Source organism: Rhineura floridana, chromosome 1 (genome assembly GCF_030035675.1).
Source record: "Rhineura floridana isolate rRhiFlo1 chromosome 1, rRhiFlo1.hap2, whole genome shotgun sequence".
NCBI lineage: Eukaryota > Metazoa > Chordata > Lepidosauria > Squamata > Rhineuridae > Rhineura > Rhineura floridana.
In genome coordinates, this window is record NC_084480.1 from 204,557,866 (window position 1) to 204,582,473 (window position 24,608).

The 24,608-nt window shown below is 41.9% G+C and overlaps 1 protein-coding gene across 2 annotated transcripts in view; it reads left to right on the forward strand.

Annotated features, from left to right (window-relative positions):
* The first annotated feature begins 7,674 nt into the window (after nucleotides 1-7,674).
* Nucleotides 7,675-24,608, forward strand: part of SERPINB5 (serpin family B member 5) — a 22,580-nt gene continuing 5,646 nt past the window's right edge. The window contains exons 1-4 of one of the 2 annotated variants that reach the window (XM_061590425.1): nucleotides 7,675-7,798; nucleotides 13,862-14,039; nucleotides 16,986-17,123; nucleotides 22,093-22,210. In XM_061590425.1, coding sequence (XP_061446409.1) covers nucleotides 13,872-14,039; nucleotides 16,986-17,123; nucleotides 22,093-22,210 — 424 coding nt within the window. In that variant the 5' untranslated portion in view covers nucleotides 7,675-7,798; nucleotides 13,862-13,871. Of the gene's footprint in view, nucleotides 7,799-12,909; nucleotides 12,932-13,861; nucleotides 14,040-16,985; nucleotides 17,124-22,092; nucleotides 22,211-24,608 lie in introns of those variants that run through there. The other variant, XM_061590433.1, reaches the window with a different exon arrangement.

Sequence of the window (24,608 nt, forward strand, 5' to 3'; positions counted from 1 at the left end):
TTTGTTAGTATGGTTTGCACTAGTATTCGTAATTGTCTCCAGACACAAGATAGTGACATTGAATAAAGCTGTTGTGCAACATACGTTGGACAGAAATGCAGTGTGGGTTGATGTGGGTGTAATGTACCAGAGGAGTGTGTTTTCAACGGAAGGTTCTGACAACAGAGCTCAGACACGTTACTCTGCAGCACTGAAGCAGCTTTCATGTGGAGGGAGGTATTAGTCCTTGCTGCTCTGCAGCACCACCCATATAATGGCCAGAAAGGTGTACTGCAGCTCATCTGCCCTGGCAATCTTGGGAGCTAGTAGGGGGCTGACTGCCCTTATGTAACTGTAGTCTCAGTCTTGGTATGTCAGTTTGTGTGAATGCTGTGTTTTACAGAAGCCTGTGCCCTGCAGCCTGTTGGAAACCTGATTGCTTGCCTGTGTCAAATTATGTTGCCTCTGGCCCTCCAGACATGTGGCTGCTGCCCTCAGGATTTGACCTTTTGCCTGCCTCCAATGACACTAAATAATGGCTATTATTTAGTCTGCTGGTATCATTTACAACCCTTTGGCTGTCATCCTGGAAAAGGACCTGTGCCTGCTCTAAACTGTGCTATTATTTCCCCTGGTCTCTTCAGCTGATTGCTGGCAAATCTGACCCTCTTGGATTCTGAGACCAGGCAGCACTGGAGATAACTTACATATACAAATGTACTTTTGTGCGTCTTTTAGCCACTGTCAATGCTTTCAAGAACCCAAACAATGTATTTGCAGTAGACCATGAGCACAGCTGTGGAGACTTGCCCCACTTAACTTTACAGAAAGTTAATTCAGTCATACTGCCAAAGCCATTCAGTATGCTGCCATATTAGCTATGAATTATATTCGAACTGGGGCCAGATTTTTCTGATTATAGTTTGAATTATACTTGAAATTAGGGGACAGCCATTCTGGTGTAGTGGTTAAGGTGTTGGACTAGGACCTGGGAGACCAGGGTTTGAATCCCCACACAGCCACGAAGCTCCCTGGGTGACCTTGGGCCAGTCACTGCCTCTCAGCCTCAGAGGAAGGCAATGGTAAAGCACATCTGAACACCGCTTACCATGAAAACCCTATTCACAGGGTCACCATAAGTCAGAATCGACTTGAAGGCAGTCCATTTCCATGAAATTAGGGATGGAATGATCTGTCAGTTTCGGTTCACTCAGTTTCTCATTTTGCTAATCTTAAATTCAGTTCTCCACATTTCTCCACATTATTTATCCTAATAAATACATTTTTGTATGTAGTTTTAACTAATGTACACATTTTTGCAAGCCGTCTCTCCTAATATAATGCATTTTGGTGTGTTATTTTCAGGGCTGGTGCCAGACGTAACCAGGTTGGGCCCTGACTGAGGGCCCCTGAAGGGCCCCTCCTTAGAGTGGGTGGGTAGCACTCCCTTCTGCGATCTGTGGCAGCATTGGCTCCCAACCCTGCTGTGGATCGCAAGAGGGAGCTCCCAGGCATCCCCCCACTGCTACGCAGGCCTGCAACACCTGCCTGCATGCCCCACCTACCTCTTCTTTGATGTAAATTCTAGTTGCGCTGTGGGCGCAAGCCTGCCATCAACTAAGATGGCAGCACAGCATGGGCAGCATTCACCAAGGGAAAGGTAGGTAGGTGGGGTGTGCGTGCAGGGCCCAGGGCAGGCTGGCATGAAATTTACACATCTTTGAATTTTGCAATGCAGTTCTCCAGCCAAGTAAGGTGTTCAAAAATGCATATACTAGGGTAAAGGGTGCAGAAAAATGTGTGTGTATGTGTAATGTGTGTGCTATCTATCAAATGCAGTCCTGTATGGGGCAAACAGATGGTTTGAGTGTTGAAGATTAGGAATGGGCAATTTCAGAACTACAGACATGGTGGCACCAGCCCCTCCTGAGCATGATAACACATTTAGGTGCAACTGTCAGAGCAACTGCAGTAGTGGTCCTTTATTTGAAGGTGTGTCATGTCCAGTCTGGCTTGCAAATAAAGAACCATAAGAAGGAGGAGCAGGGGGCTTAAAGTTGCCCATTAACAGCACCTTTTCAGTAGTGGCCCCATGCCTATGGAACTCTATGGAACACAGATCCTGGGTTGGTACTGTGGCCCCTACATCGATTACTTTCAAATGAGCCTCGAAGACTTTTTTAAAAATTCCAAACTGCTTTTGGTTGATATTTATATTGGCTGCTATTTTGCTGTCTGCTTCTACTCTTGTATTATTTAGTCTGCTGGTATTGTTTTCATCTAGGCTCCTATTGGGAGGAAGGGTGGGATATACATCTAATAATACATAAATAAATAAATCTGCTGCTGTGATATTTTTAGATGTGTTATTGTGTTTTAGGTGATTTTTAATTATTTCATTATTTGAAATGTTATAGATTGTGTTTTAACATGTTGGTAGCTACCTTGAGAGCAACAAGCCTGAAAAGTGACCTATAATACTCCTCCTCTATATAATAATAATAATAATAATATGCACCTAGACAGGAGACTGAGCAGGCAGCCACAGTCTGGAGGTCACAGTCCTCTTCTTTATATTCTTCTTCATATTTGCATCTATTTATATACATTAGCATTAACATCCTAACTGTTAGAGCCATACGACAATGGAACCAATTACCTAGAGAGGTAGTGGGCTCTCCGACACTAGAGGCATTCAAGAGGCAGCTGGACAGCCATCTGTCGGGAATGCTCTGATTTGGATTCCTGCATTGAGCAGGGGGTTGGACTCGATGGCCTTATAGGCCCCTTCCAACTCTACTATTCTATGATTCTATGTGCAAATTGTATACATATCTGTGCTCTCTCTTGTTTTGGTGATGCATTTCCTCTTTTTGCTCCAAGTGGTCATCTTGTGTCTGGCTTCTTCAGCAGAGGCTGTTTGGAGGGTATGCAGACAAACTGGTAGCTCATCAGACCTCAGCCTTTTTGGCCCACTGGCGCAGAGAGTGCAGAGTGGCAAGAAGCCCAAGCGCCAATCACCTCTCAGTGATCTCTGATGTTTTCAATGGAGGCTATTGGGAGGATATACAGACAAGCTACAAGGTTGTACCTTATTAGACCTCAGCTCTGCTAATACACCGATTCCACCGAATATATCTGCCTGAGTAATTGGCAGAACACCCACAGGACACCGCTGTAACACAATGGTTGGAGATGCTGTGCTGAAGCTGCAGCCCATACTTAAGTGCTCCCAGACAAGCATGTCTGCCTGATCATCACTGTTTTCATACATCGTCCAGAATCACCAAGCTATTTTCCTGCATTAAAAATAATTTTTACCAGTGACTAAATAAATATATATTTACTGTGGTCTGAGAATCCTGCTGTCTTTTGCTGTGTAATAAGCTGGTGAAGTGTTTACAGTGCAAAATGTACATATAATCATGTGAATACAATCATTAATGTACTAATATGCAGCCTACATGTCTCTGCCACTGGACAAATGGGTGTCATCCACACAGAGCTGAACCCGCACAAATGGAATGGAGAGGTGCTTGGTGGATTTGACACTCTGATGTGTAAGCAGATTTTTAATCCTAGTAATTCGCTCCTTTACCCTGCAAGCATTGTACTTTCATTACTTACAAAGGTGGCCATACAAACCTGGAAGATTATTGCTATTGTAATAGGCTCATATTTTGCAGACAGCTGCTTACAATATATTTTTTAAAATATAAATCATTCTAAAGCAATACTTCAAATACCTTGCAGATTGTGCATTTGTATCACCAGCAGTACATAATCAACAAAATCAAAGGCTATTGGAAGATCTAACCTGAGATCTAATTTCAACTGACCATTTGCAAAGTGATCATCTGCCACACTATCTGACCTAAGCCAGGATGGGAGCCAGTCAGAATCAAAGAAACACATAGAAGAGTTATGAAAAATGGGGAAGCACTACCAATTTTCAGGTCTCTTTACAATCCAATCCTATGTAGAGCTGGGCATGCCCATGCCTATTGATTTCAATGTGCATAGGGCGCATTCAGTTCCATCAGCAGGGATGGGAAGCCTGTGTCCCTCCTGATGCTATTGAACTCCAACTTCTGTCAACCCCACCTAATATGATCAGTTGTCAGAAATGGATGGGAGTTGTAGTCCAACAACATCTGGAGGGCCACAGGTTCCCCATCTCTGCTGTATAGTCAGATATTTATAAAAATGGGTGCCAATACCCAACAGTCACTCAAGCAGGCCTTCTCTGGGAAGTTAGCATGTTACCTAATCTTATGCAAGATTAGGCATACTCAAGCTCATTAAAATGAAATCTACACAGGATTGCAGCCAGTCTCTGCTGCCTATCTCGGGTCAGTCTGTCAAAGCCAAATGTAGAGCAAGTGCAGGGTTGCCATTGAGGGTTCAGTGGCAATGGAGCAAGTACCTTGGTGAGGTTCAATAACCTCTCAGATATATTCAAGATAAAAATTAGAAGCATTTCTATACCTCATAATAACCAGTTATGTAACCAATTAGGTTACATTTCTATACTTCATAATAACCAGAAATTGATTATCTATGGAAGCACCATCACTTGTGGTTTGATACACAGCTACCTACCCTAACAACACAAGCCTAACCATCTTTATTCAGAAGTAAGTCCTATTGAATTCACTGGGGCTTACTTTGAGCTAAATGGGATTAGGATTGCAGCCAAAGTCCCCTCCCTGCTGTTTATATAGAATAGGATGGTAAACCCAGAGCTTGGAAAAGTTACTTTTTTGAACTACAACTCCCATCAGCCCCAGCCAGCATGGGCACTGGATTGTGCTGATGGGAGTTGTAGTTCAAAAAAGTAACTTTTCCAAGCTCTGGAAACCTAACGTAGAGATGTAATGGGGAATCCAACATAAATGGCTCTTCTTCCCTGATTGCACCATAGTGGAGCCATGGCCATTCAACCCAGGGGTACAGAAAGCCCAACTAGAAGTATTGTTAGGGAGACAGGGCTAGCCCTACCATTAAGCAGGTTGGATCTAATCTGAGATATAATTTCAGATGAGGGGTGTACCTTTAAAGGGAAGCAAATTGTCAGTTATTTCATTTATTATTTTATCTTTACTACTATGGAGTGGAAGGTGCCATTTGATTTTTCTGCCTCAACCACCAGAATGTCTTGCGCCACCTCCGTTCTTAAAGCTGTTCTGCACATCACTTGATTGCTTACAATGACCCTCTGTCAGATGTGTGAATTGTCATTCGGCGTGTTTGAGTTAACATTGGATGATGAGGAAATTTAATCTGTGGTGATTAATCTGCAATTACTTATTTGCACGTACAGGTTTTTGTGCTTCAACAAGCAAGAAGCAGTCATGTGGGATCCAAGAGTGGTCAAGTGGGATTCAATCTTTAGCAATTGTCATTTGTAATAAATCAGTACCAGTTTTTGCCTGGTACAACAGCTGTCCAAAGATTAGTTACAGACAGTGTAAGTGGAATGTAGAGAGTCTCATATGTTTGGAAATAGTTTGTATACCTGAGTTAGCTATATAATAAATACTGTGTTATTTTAGGATAGTCCCACTGAATTGATACAATGTATATTCAGAATAGTCTGGTGATTTGCTAAAGTGAGTTTTGGAAGAAAAGAATGATTTCACAACATGTCTGAACAAACCACATTTCACTATTCCTATGGAGTGGCAAGGCATTAGTTGGCTTGAAAACTGAAGAGTGAGCAAAATGATTATAGAGCTACAGGTTTCATGCAATGCCAGCTCCCCAGCTTAACCATTATTTACACTGGAATGTGTGCATTTTTGTTTCTAGCACACTGGGATATTCACAGAAACATCACCATTTTCTTTGCTTTTATAATTTCCTTTGCACATCATGTTCAGTGGCTAGATGTTTAATTTGTGACTCTTAATTTTTTGAGTGCCATAACTTGGGATGGACAAATCTGTCAATTTTGGTTTCTTTCAGTTTTCCAATAAAAAGGCAATATCTGTATCAGTTTGAGATTTTTTTAAAAAAGTTCTCACTAAAATTCATCAGTATTTTGGTGCACATTTCTCTCATATATATATGTTTGTATGCAGTTTTGCCCAATATGCACATTTTTTTGCAAACAATTTCCAGTAATATGTTTTGTATATAATTTTCAGCAAAATATGCACTTTATGCAGCCTTTCCTCTACGAAACACACATTTGTAAACACATTTGAGGGCTGGAGAACTGCATTGCTAAATTTGCAAAAAGGGTGCATTCCAAAGGATTGCCATGTTTCAGTTCACGTATTGGTTTGGGAATGCGAATTAGGTAGGGCCATACCAGGCATGACATGGGAAATCCATAATTGGATCCTCTGATGTCTTTTAAATTTTTTTGCTAATAGTATAGTGCATGTAGGCTACACCAGTAAGATGAAAACAATAACTGGTTTTATTTCTCAGTTTCTTTTACTCAGCCTGGTCTCCATCTTGGAACCACTCCCCCCAAAGCACAGGCATAGAGCATGCTCAGTTCCAACTTTTCTAAATGAAACACTTTTGCCTTTTGGGCATTAGGTGGCAACCACATGGACATATCTTACAAATAGCCTCTAAGAAGATGGTTTGGGGCTACAGAATTGGAGAAGGACATTTAATTCCTTTGCTTGCATTGTTTGCCTGATGATAATCGGATCTCCTGACGTTGCTATTCACTGGTTAGGAGAACCAGAGCTTGGAAAAGTTACTTTTTTTGAACTACAAATCCCATCAGCCCAACCCAGTGGCCATGCTGGCTGAGGCTGATGGGAGTTGTAGTTCAAAAAAGTAACTTTACAAGCACATACATTAGCTGTTAAGTACAGAACAGACCAAGGCCCCATCTGCACTAAACATTTAAAGCAGTATCATACCATTTTAAACAATCTTGGCTTCCCCCAAAGAATCCTGGGAGCTGTAGTTTGTTAATAGTGCTGAGCGCTCATAGGAGATCCCTATCCCCCTCACAGAGCTACAGTTCTCAGAGATCCCTGGGAGGAACCACTCTAGGAACTGTACCTCTGCGTGAAGAATAGGAGTCTCCTCACAACTCTCAGCACCCTTAACCAATTCCACTTCCCATGAATCTTTGGGGGAATCCATGACTGTTTAAAATGGTTTAATATTGCTTTACAATATAGTGCAGATGGGCCCAGAGAAGCCAAAAAGAGTCTCCCTCCCCTCCAGTTGGTGTTCCTTACAACTTTACACAGAAACACTACACAGAATTCATGGAAGTTAAAACGAGCTCCTGTTAACTTTAACTGGCTCAGATCACATTTCCAGAATAAATTAATCTCAGATTATAAATTCTCAAAATGCATGTTCCTGTCTGCTTATGTGATTGTCAATTTATTCCCAAAGCTGAGCCGGATTAAAATGTGGAATGATCTGGTTTAATTAATTTTCTTTTCTTTTAGGCACAGTGGCAACATCTCTGTTAATTTGAATGGTTTAGGATTGCACACATGAGTCCCTTCCCGGTACTCTGGGCCAGACCTTCCATATGAAATTCGCCTAGGAAAGGAATCTTCACAAGATGGGTGCTTCCTGCTGGAGCATGTTACAGCCCTTTGGAGTTTTATTCTTGGCAAATTCATCCTGGGTTCCTTTTTTCTCTCATGTATAAATTGCCAAGAGGGATGATTAAGAAAGGGAGCAACCACAAAGAGGGAGTGGCGTCAGAGTTCAGGTGAGCTCGCGCATTCTTGCTGCTCTGTAGTGTCACCACTAACACCATATCTTCGGTCAGTGCCTATTTTGTCGTTTTTTGTCAGTTCAGCGAGTGGCGTTGCTGCATAGGGAGGTAAGTGTTCAATATCTATGTGTCTTTTAATTACCTGTGTCGAGGAAGTGGCTATGATTCCTTGGGATTAAAGGTGGAAGAGAAGGAAGAGTTTTATTGGAGAAGCTGAACAAGTATAAAAGATGTTGAGCCCTTGTTAAATATGAGCTGCATATTCAGTTCAATGTAAGCTTGTTCAGTCCCATGCAAAGCAAACGGTGTTATTAGATTGAAGCAGCTTCCTTGCCAGCTTGAAAGAACATTCAGTTAACTTTGTGACTGTGCTTGGTGTAATAAGATAAAGACACAGAACTTCGTAGCTCATTTTTCCTGATGGCAGGGAGATTTCTTAATAAATTATTTTTTAAAGTCAGGCCTTCTGTCGTGGTACAAGAACAATAAATGTCCTTTCTCAGACAACTGTATTGTATGTTGAATGTACCTTTTGTGCCTGTGTGTGTGTTTTATGCTATGAGATTGCTAGAAGAGGCTCTGTTCTGGGCAAAAATTTTCCACATGGGTGTGTATCTTCCACTCACCTTTCTTTGTGCTGTTAATCCAGTGACTAATGCTTGCTCTGTGGAGCTAGGAGAACTCTAAAGCTAACCTTCACTTTCAGCTTAGCTAGGATTGCAGTGTTCCTCTATAAACAGGACATTACAAATAAATAGGCCATGTGATGATCTGATGTTGTTGTTCAGCCAAATGGATATAATATAAAGCTTGAGAAGGTGAGCACAGGAACATGGGAAGCTCCCTTATACCAAGACAGACCATCTGGCTCTGCACTGACCCACAGTGGCTCCCCAGGATTTCAGAGAGGCTTTTCTACCCTACCTGGAGATGTCAGGGATTAGAAGTGGGACTTTTTGCATGCAAAGCTGATACTCTACCACTGAGCTGTGACCTGCCCCAATCCAAAAGGCAGAAGGGAGAGGAGTGGAGGATTCCAGGGCTTCCATCACGTCTCCCAGTTGTCTAGAATTGCTCTCCCTCCCTCCCATCCTTCCTAAAGAGCTTCTAGCTTGGGAAGCTGTAGCTGGTAGACCTTTGAGACTGGGAGAGGCCCATGGATTTTTCTCTGTGTGGGTGCAGATAAGGGGGATGTCTCTGAATTTGAATCCTGGGAGGGGGGGAATAATTATTTTCCTCTTCTATTCTCTTTCCCAAATATACACTTCTGTAAAAAAAACCCAAAACCCTCCCAGGACTCAAAATTAACCTTCCATAGTGACTGCATTGCCAGGCTCTTTCTCTGTGTAGCTAAAAGCTGACAGTAGAGCAGCCTTTGCCAGCCTGATGATGATGGTGACCACCTCTGATAAGCCTAATGGGGGTCATAATCCAACAATAGCTGAAGGTTGCCTGGTTGGCGAAGGCTGTGATAGAGAGATGGGCATGCTGCCTCTCCCCCCAATGATTTTGCTCTTCTTTACAGCACAGATGCATTTTCCAACAAAAGAGTCAGTCTGAAATCTTCCCAAACTGTCTGCTAGATCTTCCACCTTGAAACAGTCCAGTTAAGAGATGGAATGAGATTGAGTCACCAAGAGTGCTCTCATATGTCCTACCCCACCCCATCAGCTTCCAAAAAAGAGCTGCCCAGGCTGTGCTTATGCCCACCGTGTGCTGGTCTCTGAATGTCCAGCAGTAATTTTGAGGTTTTCTAAAAGCAAAATTATCCTGATCACCTTGTTTTTAAGGAGATCCAGAAATTATTCAGCTCAGCTATGGCTGATAAGGACTGATAGAATTATGAATGCGTTAAGACACTATAAATGGTGCCAGGCCCACGGCCTGAAGGAATGTGATTCAGCCACCTTGCCAGAACTCAGCAGATCTGGATCTGCTCTGTTACTGGATGGAATACCACCAGAGAATCCCATGTACTGAGCTTCATTGTGGATGAAAAGCAAGATATAAGTGCAGGAATGCTGCCAGAACACAAGAAGAGCCCTGCTGGATCAGGCCAGTGGCCCATCTAGTCCAGTACTTTCTTCTCAAAGTGGCCAACCAGATACCTTTAGGAAGCCCTCAAGCAGGACCTGCAACAGCATGGTCCTCACCTGCAGTTCCCAGCAACTGGTATTCAAAGGCATACTACTTCTGACCGTGGAGGTAGACCATAGCCATTGTGGAGCCAGGTCTGAGGAGATCCTGGGCCAGATCTTGGGCCCCCACACTGCCTTGTTTGTTCCATCCTGTCCATTCTGCCCATGGCTACTGTCCCACTGCTGCTGTGCTTCCTCACCCCCCCATCTCCCCACTCTTCTCCCTCTCCTCCATAATTTAGCAGGCTGTTGCAGGAAGGGAGTCCCTTTTTTTCTTTATTTTTTCTTTTTACATGGACACAGATCCGGCATAAACCTGTCGCCTGTCCCTGTAACTTTTTTTTAAAGGAAGAAAGTTAATTAAGAAGAAAAATGATATTGTAGCAGCTGATGTTAGCCCTGCTATGCTCCCTGATGAGGGCTGAACCAGGACCTTTTTTTCACTAGGTTGCTCCCGCATCATCTGCTGCTATCTCTGGAGTGGTTTGAGTCCCCCCCCCCCAGGTTTCTGAGCCCCAAACTTGTGCCTGGTAGTCCAGCCCTAATGGTTCCACTATATAATGAATGTGTATAAATTTAAGACTTAGAACTTGCATTTCCTGGCTGGCAGGATAATATGAGAAGCTGTAGGCCATGCAGGAGAAGCCTGTGCTGTGGCTCTTTCTCAAGAGTTTTTTAAAAAAGTGAGTAGATGCCGGCGTGGGAGAAAAAAGCCACACTGGTTGTGCTCCTCCCATGTGGTCCAGGGCCGTTGACATTACCTCAGCAGTGTGAGAAGGAATGGTGCTGAGGCATGTGAGTATTGGGCCTAGGGAGTTTTACTGCACAGCTTGTGACTCATTGAGACAAGCCCAGCTCAGCCCAGGCCATTGGCCACATAAGGCAATCCACCAAGGGCTTGATAAATCTCCCATTTTTGTTACCGCCTTCCTGGGATTGCAAAAAGACGCAGATTGTCATAGCACCAGCCAAGCCACAATGTCTACCTAGTGGGCTGTGTTCAGCTTTGTGAGTCGCAAATTGCAGAGGCCTGCTTCACACCAGGGGCTGATATGCAAGTTGCAAGTCATTGGGGTTTTTTTTTTTGCAACTGTGGCAGGAAGCTGGTAGGGAGTGTTTACTTTTTGTGGTGTTAAGAAACTTCTTTGTCAGTTTATGTCTGTTATAAATTTTAAAGCTATTTATCTCTGCCCTCATTGTTTTGATGGTCAAATAATTTTAAATCCAAATATTTCCCAGAAAATTGATTAGAATTCTTGTGTCGCCATCAGTGTAGGGTACAGGTTGGAGGGTGTACTAGGACTGGGGAGACCTGGGTTCAAATCCCTGTTCAGCCATCAACCTCACTGGGTGACCTTGAGTCAGTTGTTATCTCTCAGCATGACCTACCTCACAGGGTTGTGAGGATAAATTTGGGGGAGGGGAGCCACGTATGCCACTTTCAGCTTCTAGGAGGAAAGGTGGGATATAAACATAACAAATAAATAAATATTTACCCAACCCAGCTCCTTAAGGTTTCTGTTCATCCAGTAATTGAGAAAGCACAGTTTACATCACCAGCCCTCAACATCTGGCAGAACTGAAGGTGCAAAACATAAACGTGAGTCCACCAGATCAAACAGCAAAGAAAAGCAAAAAGAAAAGGTTTTAATCTTTGCAAAATAGAATTGAAAATTCAATCCCCCAAAATGAGAGATAATGTTAACGTTTGTACAACTGGATCTGGCCAGTGGGCCAGATTCTGACCTCCCTCCAACTGCCATGGACCATTTTGACATGTGGACAGGGTTGCCCATCTGTCAATGAACGGATAATACCATGAGGTCAGGTGAAGTATTTTCCTTTGCCTGCATAATTTGAAACCAAACAGTGCAGGCAACAGCTCTCCAGTTTGCTCACGTTGTAAGCAACCCTTTAAGAGTTAAGGTTCATATTGCCATTTGTTATTTTCTTGTATCCAAAATAGCTACATTCATTATTTATTTCTAATACCCATCAAGGATTTCATAATGTTTTTGTACATAAAGAAATCATATCATAGACCACCATGGCAAGTAGACTTTTGTATAGTATGGGGATGGAGAACTTGTGGTCATCTAGAAATTGTTTCTGGCCATTGACTGTGCTGGCTGGGGCTGATGGGAGTTGGACTCCAAAGATATCTGAAGCACCACAAGTTCCCCATCCCCGTCATAGTAGGATCAAGAGGCATACTGAGATGTGATTTCTATGTCCAACTCTTGTGGCAATAGATATACATAATGTTTATCTGCATACCGCAAACTCATTGCATATTGCACACAAATACAGAATGATCGGGGAACTGCAGGCGCTGGACTTCATAGCTTGTGAAAAAACTCCGAAGCTGGCTTCAAAAAGTTGAGCTCTAGACTAACAGCTCCCTGTCCTGGTTTTTTTCACCCAGATCTTCAGATAGACATGTACATTGCCTATTTTATCAATATTTTTAACAATTCCAGGCAGGGAGAGGGGAGGCATATTAGTTTGCAACCCATGAATATTTGGGATGCATCAGCAGTGCTTAAAAATGAATATAATATGGATTTATTAAGAAAGTTCCAGACAGAAAGTTAATAAATATAATGTCTCATCTTAGACATTTTAAGATATTTGGGCGGGTGCAAGCTAACTGTACTTCAAGGATGCCGCTATGCCCTGGGCGACTGGTTAGATGCTGACTTAATATTTCTCCAGTGTGGGGAAGAAAGAATGTGACATAAGCTTGTACTGCAGCCGTTTCCTTAACCCATGTTTCAGTTTTTCCTTGACTCCACCCTGCTTGAGATTTCCCAGTGACTAAGAGCAGGTAGCAATTTTGAATATTGCTTCATTGGGAATCGATATTAAAATTGCACTTCTATGTCTACTGCTGAGTGTCACCTTTCCCACAGCAGAACTCCCAGCCCTCTTCTTGCTGCTGTTTGCTTCCCATGGGAAGGTTAAGGCTGGGAAAATTGACTAAATATACAACTCTTTTCTACAACTCTTCACTTTCTTCTCTCTTCGCAGTTGGCTTCTGACTTGCTTCTTCTTTGGCCTAGTTTGGAAAACTTGTTCAGCTCTCTAGAGCTGATTCAGAAAGGCAAGTTGTTCTAATGCTTGCATAAGGACTATAACACAGTGGTGAATAGGAGGAGCCATTTAAGATTTCCCTGCCAAAAAGCCATGCGCTATGTAAAAGCTTGCAGACATTAAAGCCAGTGCTTCCAGCCCAGCCCTCTTTCTGCCATGATAAGGTTCCATGTGATTCATAACTTCCATTTGGGAGTGGTTTCAAATGATCTTGTCCCAGACACTGATATGGCAGAGTCACCACATGAATACTGTACCACCCATGAAAAGAGACACTAAGGGTGAAATCCAACATGTATTTACCCTGGGCTGAGAGGAGTTGGATATGGTGGTCCTCCGCATGACCCGGCAGGATCCAGCTCCACCGGCAGAAGCCCCTCCACCGCGGCGGAGCTGGGACCCTGCCGGCTCAGCTGGAGGTCTACCCGGGAAGCTGGCGTAAGGCCCGAAAAAGGGGCATTCCTGGGACGTGTCAAATGAGGGGCCGGGGAGGGACTTACACAAAATCCAAATCCCATTTGGAGCACTCCTGTGGGTTCTGATCTGGGCCAAAATTACTCTGAGAAAAAGATCAGTCTAAGAAAATAATCCTAATGCAAGTCAGTGGGGAGCACTTACTTGCCAGTAGGGGTATTTGTGATAGGCGGCTTTTTCTTTTTTGTTAGTGTGTGCAGCCCCTGGTGGAGCCAACCTTTCAGCGGCTCCCAAACAGGGAATGGATGCCGCAGAGCTTCCCTCTGGCTCCTCCTCCACAGGCACCCCTTCTGCTGGCTTCCCATGAGTCAGATTGCTCTTCCCAGACTCAATCCAGTGCAGAGTTAACTGTGCTTAGGTCTGTTGAAATCAATGAGGTTAAACAATCTTAACTCTGCAATGAGAAGGTGGCAATTATTTATATATAGGATTGGCTGGTGTGGTAAATTTGGCTTTTCTGTTTCAGAACCACAGGAATGGATGCCCTACAAGTTGCAAACACTGCATTTGCAGTAGATATTTTCAAAAAACTGGCTGAAAAGGACAAAACTGCTAATATTATTTTTGCTCCACTTTGCACTTCAACCTCTCTGGCTCTGGCATATAAAGCTGCCAAGGGTGACACGGCAACCCAAATGAAACAGGTAAGTTTTTGCCTTTAATTTGCATGTCAGGTAATGCAGGTATAAAAACAGTGTTATATTTTTCTTACTAACAGCACAATTCTACCCATGTCTACTCTGAGTGAGTCTTATTGACTAAGGTTGCAATCTAATGCATGTCTACTCAGAAGTAAGCTCCATTGGCTTTCTTTGGTTTTTTCTTTTTTACATGCATTAAGTGGCAATTCCTCATATACATTTCAACTTTCTTTGTGTACATTTGTTAATTAAGGATTGGTGAGAGATGTTTGGCCGGGCTCAAATGTGTGTGATGAAACAACCAAATGTTAGACTAGACAAACACAGATGATGACATAAGGCTGCCCCTAGGGATGGAAGGATCTGTCTGTTTCGATTCTCTTAGTTTCTCATTTTTCCAATCTTAAATTCAGTTCTCCACTTTTCTGTAGCAGTTTGTGATTTAAAAAAAAACCATCCTCATAAACATTCTTCAGCATTTTAGTGCAAGTAATAAACACATTTTTGTAAGCAATTTCTCCTAATATAATGCATTTTGTATGTTACTTTCATGAATATATTCATTTTTATGCACATTTCCCCCAAATATATGTATTTTTGTAAACATTGGTTTGCGAACTGCATTGCAAAATTCAAATAAGTGTGAATTTTGACGGATGGCTGTGTTGTTAGATTGTTTCTTATATTGTTATGGACAGGGCTGGTTCCAAAGGACGGTTAGGTAGGGCCTTGGGTGAGGGCCCCTGGGGCTACAAGGGCCCATGAGGGGGCCCTCCTCTCCCCTTCTGCAATATGTGAAGCTTCTGAGCCACCTGCCATTTCCTTGCACCACTTACCTTTCTCTGCTGGCTTCTTTTGTGGCTGCCATTAACCAAGATGGCTGCCAAAGTTTCCCTAAGGTGCTGATGCTCCTGCCGCCATCTTGGTCGATGGCAGAGGTGTGTGCGCGTAGCACGCATGAGTGCCATCAACCAAGATGGTTGCAGAGGCTTCAGCCCCTTAGGGAAACCTTGGCCACCATCTTGGTTAATGGTAGTGCTGCGCACGCAGTCCACATAGCTGCAAAAGACAGGAGACAGGTAGGTCACATGCCAGGGGCCTGGGGCAAGCTGGTGCCCAAGGGCCCCGGCATGCCTGGGGCTGGCCCTGGTTATGGAAAGTGCAAATTTGATAGATTTGGCTTTAAATGTGGACTGAATAGAATTTCTCCCCCATTCCAAGCTGCACTTAATATTTGCCTATAACAATATTTGGGGTGAAAGAAGGAGTATGGAGAACTCAAAACATTCTCTTTCCATGCACTTGTGGTTGCTGCTGCTGTTTGTAGCTGGCCTAAGACATTTTGCTGCCTGAGGCAAAGGAGAACATGATGCCTCCCAGGTTCCATCGGCAGAAGACAGTAAGTCTGGCAACTGAATGTCTCTTCAACATCAATGATGGGGCAGAATCCTCCACCATACCTGAATGCAGGGCAGACTGTGTGAAACACACCACTCCGTCTGTTCCAAGCTCCTCAGCATCTGTTACCTGAAGCAGCTGCCTCACTCTGCCTAATGATAGGGTCAACCCTGGTAAAATGAAATGGGGTGAGGATTAAAGTCTCCCCCCCACCAGCAGCAGCATCCGGATCCAAATCGCACCCCCTTAATGCTGCGATTCAATTTTTAAAAAATTACAAGAGATTCAGGCACACATCTTTTGTCACTGCATCTAGTTTGCCCCTTAGTTCAGTTATATTGACTTCCTAGTGGTTCTGCTTAGGACTAGGAATGTGCTAGAATTCCACCCAATTCAGATTTGCTACCAAATTTTCCGTTAATTCACTTATTTGCTATAGTTGAGGATCGGGTTTTTGTCTAGTGATTTTCCACAGCTATTTTCAGAAATAGATTTTTTAAAAAATTGGTGTCTAAAATATTGATATCAATGTCAATGTTTGTATCTATTTCCTTCAATTTATTGATATTTTTGTTCAAAATATTAATATATCCTTTAAAATATCAATATTAATATCAGGGTTTTTTTAAAGGGAGGAAAATGGATCAGTAAAAGCAGCAGCTTGTGGAAAAAGAATGAACTGAAACCAATTTCAGCCTGTTAGGTCAACGGAATGCTTTTGAACCTGCACCGGCCAATAGATCCCATCCCTACTTAGGACTCCAACCTTAAACGTTGTGTGATTAATCTACCAACCGAACCGACAAAAGATTGCAGTCCTGATGTTTTTAGAAAAATCCCTAGCTTTTCACTGGGGTTTTTGTGAAATTCCCTCAGCGTATTGGGCTGGATCCAGCATTCTTGTGAGTGAGTAGATTTCTGCTCACAGAAAGCTTCCTCTAAAAGAAGTGGGAACAAGCCAGTTTTCATTCATTCTGCCTCCTTTTCAAAGCTCCCTGTACCTCCCCAAAATTTGCTGTGGAGGGTTCTGTCCTGGGGGATCCTCTGGAAAAATGTGGAATGTTGTGCAAGTGGCTGCAGGGAGAGAGGAATCTCCTCACCTTTCCTTCTTCTGCTGGATCTTAGTCCCTTCTGCACATGGAATGAGTCCTTTAGCTTGGGGAGGGGAAAGTCTGACCCATTGCTATTAAGTTTTTACATTAGGGATAAAAAACTGGAGGCCCTCCAGTTGATAATAGGTATGAGCAGATAAAATAGCAGCTAGTCAGAAGCACAAGGTTGTATCCAATGTTACATTATATTCAGAGTAGGCCAGGAATGGGAACCATTGGCCCTCAGAATATTGCTAGACTACAAGTCCCATCATTCCTGACCACTGGCCATATTGGCTGGGGTTGAATGGAACTGGAGTCCAGAAGTATCTGAAAGGCCACAGGTTTTCCACCCTGACTTACATGTAACTGTATATCTGGCTTGATTGCGTTGGCAGATCAGTACTGTCAGAGATCTGTAGCTGAAACTTGTTTACAATGAAATTTGTTACGTTAACAGGGCCTTCATTTAGATGATGTCAAAGATGTTCCTTTTGGATTTCAAACAATAACAATGGACACTTCCAAACTTAGTTCGTTTTATCCACTGAAAATGGTCAAGCGGCTCTATGTAGAAAAGTCCCTTAATCCTGCTAAGGTAAGCTACTAAGAAATTCTGACTATTTCTGTCTGGGGCAATTGGTTGACTATGATGCTCTGAACCCCATCATAAATGATCTTACCCGATATTATTAATGCTGAAATAATAATTTCAAACAGATTTTGCATTTTATTTTTCTTTACAAACCCCCACTTTAAATTGCAATACTCTTTTTATTATTTTGTTGCAAAAGATGTTTTGTATTTTGCTTACACATTTTTTGTCAGTACCTTTATCTGAATGCAGTTAATAAATTACTATTAGACGTGTCTCTCCCTACCTGATCCATGATGTAAGCACAAAAAGGCAGCTTGTGCTTAACCAACAATATTTTTGAGCTTTGATTGAAGCCTAATTTCCCACTTCGTTCAAATGTTGACATCAGTAGGATCATTCTAACTCAGGATTTGAGGCTCTTTGAGAAAGTTGTCTTCCAGATAAGAAGGGAACAATCCTGGCTGGGGAGCAGCAGGGTAGGGCAGAAACTAAGTTGCTGCTGCATCTGAAGCCTTTTGTTTGTGCTAGGGATGGAATCTTCTCCTTTTTTAGTTTCATTTTTAAGTATGACCCCCTGGTGGTCATTAATGATCTGATTCTGTTTACCTCCTATATCTTTTCATTTTTCTGATCTCCTCTGATTTGTTTGGGGTTTTTTGCTTTGCAAATATTATAATCAATATTATAATCGCTATTTATTCATGTGTCTCCAGTGGTATTGATCTTTATTCTGAATTCCGTAATGATTGCCTGTTTACATTCCTTTTCAAGTACACTGCAGACAGATTAAGGCAGATAATCAAGTCAGTATCTTCCCACCTGCTGCTTATAATCAACACCTCATTCCTGCTGTTGCTTTCTATCTATCAGTTACAATCAACACCTCATTCCCTCTGCTGCTTTGTGTCTGTGAGTTACAATCAACACCTCATTCCCTCCTACTGCTTTCTGTCTGCCAGTTACAATCAATACCACATTGACATCAGTGAAAGGGAATACTCATTTGAAGAGCTCACGTATAAAGTAGATCAATAATTAATCTGATGGCAACTGCAAAAACGGAACCCATTGCTAGTTTGCACCAACCAGGGCAGAAGGACAGTTTTTGCTGGACCAGCTCCAGGCTGGCAGAACAGAGAAGCCTGCATCTGACCTCCCTCCAGCAGCTGGACCAGCTTAGGATCCAGTTTATCCTTAGCTGGCCTTGTTGCATTCTCCTCCCCATCATTACTCATTTTGGGGTCTTTATGGCTACCCTATTTATAATTACCTGGTTTAGCATTATTCCCAGCAGGAACTCTGTGCATTCAGCAGGCACAACAGGGGCCTCCATGGTGGCAGAACAAGATGGAGGTACACCTCTGCCTTATCCTAACACCTGCCAGCAGTTTAGAATAGAAGTGCTCTGAAAGGTGCTTAATAAATCTACAGTCCAACTTAACATCTAGATAAATCATTGTACTTGGTTGTAACCAGTGAGATTCAAGGACAAATCAGAAGATTTGTAGTAAAAGTTCATGTAGAAGATAGGGGTATTCTAACTGTAATGTAACTCTGGTGTTGCAGGGAAACACAGCAAGCAAATGTTTAAAATTACAATAACCTATCTTAAATCTAAATATTATTATTATTATTAATGCATATAGTTCCATGCCCACCATTACAATTGCTGTGTAGATTACATATTTTTTTTGTTAAGGGTGTAATCTGGATTTATTTTTATAGATATACTTTTTAATACTTTTTAAATACTTTTTTAGACTTACAATTTTAAAATGGGACGTCTTGGGTTCTGTGTATTTATCTGCTATATTGCGCTGAAAAGCACACTGCTTTATTTCTTTAAATTATTATATCCTGCCCTTCAATTATATATCTACAGATATATCTGAGCTCTCTCCATTTTAGTTCCTTTTGAATGTGTATGATTTTATAAAGGTCTGATACATGACTTTTGCATGTTTAATTACAAAAAATCCTAGTCCCCTTGAAGTTAATTAGAATATAACCTGCACACTGCATTTTATACCAAATTTAATTTAATTTAAATTAATTTCCATCAAGGTCATAAATAGAAATGTATAAAAGAAATCTCCCACTGAAATGTATCACAGTTTAACAATATTAAGCAGTTAGGAGCTTCATGGACATTTATGAAAATATAATTACGTACCATACAAGAAGTTGTACAGCCTTGGTTTTTACGGTTGGCAGTTGGCCAGAAAACTCTGCCCAGCCAGGTGGGAGTTGCTGTTTTCCCCATTCCCACACATTTTTGCTTTTCATTTTTTAAAAAGCTGAGCATGCATGCATTGTGCACATGTGTACCAGAAATAGGGGTGCATGTGAGTGAAGCATAGCACTACAGTGCCAGTCAACCCACGTAAAAGTCACGTTGTTCTTGCTGTGCAATATGTCTGTCGTTTGGGCTTCTCTGCAATGCTACCAGCAATGGTGAGAAGGAGCCTGGATGGCTCCCTTTCTTTTTTTCTTTAGCTTACCCAGCAGCTGGCTCAGCAGGAATTGTGAAGGTGGTAGCAGAGATGACTTAGAAAGACTGTACTGACTACACTGGCTACTAAAACCACTTACCACGGCCAGGCCACCTCAGCCCCCTGGCTAGTCCTTACCTGAGACATTTGACTGCCAGCTCCAGATACCAGCAGCAGGTAGCAGTTGCTGCCATAATGGGGAGGATGGGAATGCTTAATATCAACTTCTCAGCCTCAGTGCTTCCCATCTGTAAAATGGGTAAATATTTTCTAGAATGTCTTACTGAATGCTTAATTCCTTAATAATAAACTGCATATACATATCTTGTACATGTGACTTGGGCATGTAGTCTGTGGCTGAGGACTTTGCTTGACTTACACATTTTGTGCTTGTGGCACAGTTATCATCTAGGATAATCTGGGTTGGCCTTGTGCTATGAATGAATGTATTGCTTGGTGGCAGCAGACTTTTAAGCATAGGAAATAGCTGTACACTTGAGGTGAACAGAGCACTGCTTGATCTTGAACCTGATAGGCTCAGACCATAGACTCCATTGGGGGCCAATATTTGAATGCTGATTTTCAAGAAATGGCAACCCTACAGATGTGATCCTTCTGAAGTTCATGTCTTGCTTGTGACCCGCCAGTCTGAATACAGCTCAAACTATATATGCCAGCCCAACAAGGATTCAAACAGCCTTCTACTTCTGCTGCTTGCCTGTAACTCAAAAATTGGTTGTTAATGCTCCACAGTTCTGGTGGGTTGCATTTGGTTTAATGGATGACATGTTTTGCGAGCTTGAATTGCAACAATGCATGCAGATGTGCCAGATGGCAAGCTTTTGACCCAGCAACTACCAATTGGTGCTGTTTTCTCCCACCATAAATGTTTATAAACAAGAACATTTGTCAGAGTTAGTTTTATTTGTGCTAAGTTTGTGAGTGGGTAAACTTGCAAGAAAAAATTCAGACAGTTTATAGGATGATGATGATGATAATAATAATAAACAGCAATAATAGTAATAGTACATTGTACAATAACATTTCTTACTTCTCCATATAATGTATATGGATATCTCATATGGTACAAGTTGTGATCCACTAAACAGGGCACACTCCACTAGTTATGTATTGTCCTGTCAGCTGCTTGTGTTGGAGAAATTTTCCTCATTTGGGTCTTTTGCTGGGGGTCCTTGAATATTTTTTTTTTGAAGATGCAGTCTTGTAGCAAAAAGGTAGGCCTTTATTGGATGACAAGTGTACACTTGGTCAGTCTCTCCCTTTGTGAGTGGAGAACTGCACCATGGCACTGGTTGCCTGGGGTTTTTATACATTCCAGGACAAAGACTTTAGCATCTACCAATCAGGATTTAACACATCAGAATGACAGACATTACAGTATTACACAGGCATTTGCACAGGCATTGCATAGATACTTCTCTGCATTGTGTTCTAGTGAATTTGGCAATGTTCAGTACTTCACATGAAAGTACATTTTTCACAGTGAGCTAAGCACTCTAGCTAATGAGCAAAGTGATTTAGTTACGCATTTTATTACTGCATTTTACATCTTAGGGATATTGACTGTGTTCAGCACAATGTTATCAATTGTTTAGAGTACAAGTAGTTCCAAACAAACCAGCACGGTCAGGGGAGACAGCTCCAAAGAGAAAAGGGTCTGGCTTCCTACTAAACTATTAAAATGTTATGAACCTTTATAGCTTTATAGAAGAATACATTTTGCTTATTGTTTATGTATATTGAATTCCCCATTAGCTATACATGTATGTATATATAAAATTCCCCATTACTTGACAACCTCTATTGTTTTTGTGGTCCTAGGTTGAAGCAGCTTGCCAGGTGGGGCGGAGCCACAAAAACCTCTAGTAGGCTAATGTACTTTGCTGGCTGCCTTCTGTTTAATGGTTATTTAGTTGTGCAGTCCTGGGATATGTCAACCATTCAGTGATTCACATATTATGTGTTAGAGGAGTTTTATCACTGGTTTGCAAGTTTGTTGGCCATAGATTTTGGGCTAATGTACTAAAAATAACTGGATACAAAGGTATGAATATTTAGATCAGGTATTCCCACTAAAAGATTGGTCTTGAACAAAATGATAATGCTTCTGGTGGCTATTCTTAGGATAGGATCAGCTCATTATTTTGTTCATGGATACTGTGAGATGTGTGGATCCATGCTATTTTTATGAAGAGACCAACATTCCCTTGTCTCTCTGGACAGTCTCTATTTGGCAATCCTCAAAATCAGGTTAAGTGTTGGTGGACTTCTTACTGAACCTTATTTTTCATCAGTGATTGAAAACAGTTCAACTTACAATAGAAGAAAAATGGTTATATGAATCCATTTTTCTTGACATAGTGTCAATACCACTGGGAGCTGACCAAATATATCTGTTAGGAATTTGATTCAGTACTATGCATCAGAACTTAATCTGGCTCCTAATATCTTTTCAGGAATTTGTAAGTTCTGTCAAAAGACCCTTCCCATCGGAAATGGAACTAGTAGACTTCAAAGAGAAAACAGAAGACACCAGGCTGCAAATCAACAAATCTGTTTCCGATCTTACTGATGGCAAGTGCATCTTAATTGGGTGCTCTGTTTAATGTCCTTGAACACAGAAGTGCACTTCAATTTTCTTGACTATGGAATGCCCTCTCAGAGTTCTGGGTGGAGCTAGCCTTTGGTCAAATACTAAAATGGTGCTTTCCACTTTGCCAAGGATCCTGAAGGGACCTTGCTTCCCACCCTGTTTTGCTTCTGCAGTGGCTCTTTCATTCCACATCCATGCATTTCCATCCTTGAATTCTTTTTCTCCATTTCATTCAGGAACCCTTGGCAGATGGATGCTCCTCACACAATTGCAACTCACACCTGGCTCTCACCTCATTTCTCATGAGGATCCTCTTCCTGCTCCAACCCCTTTGGCTGTTGCTAGCTCAATCCTTCCTTGTCTGTCCATGATACATAAGGGCCTAGTTTGTACTTTTGCCCTCTTTGCTCTTTTTTGAGCAGCAAAAGCACACAAACCCCAGCAGGGCTCCAAAGGAAAAAACTCCCCATGGGTTTCTGTGACAAAATTGCAGCTTAGGGCCCCCTAACAATAGGTTTGCTTGTGCGGAAGGCCACTGGGTACATCCTAGATGCATGTAAAGGTCTTCTGTTCTACAGCCTGAAGGTGAAGACATGAAGATACCAAAGCTATGTTACACTGGAATGTTTCCAGCTTTTTTTAAAAAAAAAAAGCCAACAAATGCAATCTTGACTCCATTAGACTCAATGTAAAATCCCTCCAAGTAGTTTCAGTGAAGTTGGTTTAGCTGTTAGAATGTGAAGTCCATCAGTTCATTTAACTTCCAACAAATCCATAACACTTTGTGGAACTGATGAGATGGTTTCTACTTTGTGATTGCTTCTAAGCCGTAATACATTTGTGAAGTCTTTAAGCTGCCACAAACTCCATAGATTTTTCTCCAACAGACACAGGGCTCCTGTAGACAACCTATTTATTGAGCATTCATCCTGATTTGCTTACACAAAGCTTACACAGAGATTAGATTGTATCTGGTCTTTACTGAACATTTATCCTGATTTGTCTTCCCATTAATCATTCATTCTATACTTTTCAATGCATTTCTCTGTAACTTTTCAAACCACAAAAAAACCCTATTCTTTCTTAAAGTGGATTTATTGTGCTATGGTAACAGAGTGCTTTAATCCACTTTTAACTGCACAAACCTAAATTTATGATATGCACTTGAATCTCACCTGTAAAATAGTGACATTCAGGAGGTACCCTAACACATCTTTCCGTCTGGATTTGTTTTCTAAATAATAGATTTAACAGTAGGGGTTTTTTAGTTTGGAGAAAAGGTGAGTAAGCGAGGCATGACACAGATGTACAAAATTATTCATGGTGTGAAGAATGTGGCCGAACTTGGAAGATTACTTTTAAAAAGTAATAAATTACAGTTACAATTACATGGCCCAAAAAGTAGTAATTACCATTACCATTACAATTGCTCTGAAAGTAACTGATTACTTTACTTTTTCTCAAGAGTAATCACTACAATTACATTTCAGTTACTTTAAAAAAAAACCACCTACAAGGTAGTAGAATAATTCTTTTTATCCATAATATAGCAATGGTGGTCTCTCTGCTGGTAAGGGAGGCGGGGAGGGAGGCAGAGGCCACTAGTCAGATCTTTGCACGTCAAACCAAGTGCAACCCCCCCAGCCAGCCAGCAAGCATAATCTCTCTCACTTAACCACCTCCTGGACCCTGCCCTGCCAACCAGCTAAGGGACACTCACCCAAGCAAACATTTTCCCCTGAGATGCAAAAAAGTTAAAATACTGCAAATGCAGCTCAGTAGCCAGAGATGGTGGTGGAGGCCACTTTGTGTGCCAAGTGCAAACACAGTATATACACACACACACGTTGTTATCTTTTACCTCCGCAGTTCTTTATCTCCATTCTGCTGCTGCCTTCTTCTCCTCCTTTATCCATGTTCTTGTCCTCCGGCTCCTTTTCCCCTCCACTCCATTCTTCACCACCATCATCCATTTTTTTAAACAATTGTTTTCTCCATTCCACCCTTCTCACTCTCCACCTCCTCTCTCGTCGCCTCCTACCCACCCACAGAGCACGAGGGAAGAGTGACGCTGCACAGAAGCCCAGTTTAAGGCACATGATTTTCATCCTCAAATCAGAGGAGCAGATGACTTCCCCTGCTCCCCCCCCCAATAATGCCCAAAAGTAATGCTGGAAACATTACAATTACTCCACAAAAGTGATAAAATTAGTCCTAGTTCTATTACAATCAAAATGTAAAAGAATTACGCACTCGTTCCTCAAAAAAGTAATGAATTACAAGTAATTCGTTACTTGTAACGAATTACTTCCAAACTCTGGAATGTGGATAGAGAGAAATTGTTCTCCCTTTCACACAGTATCAGAATCTGGGGTCGCC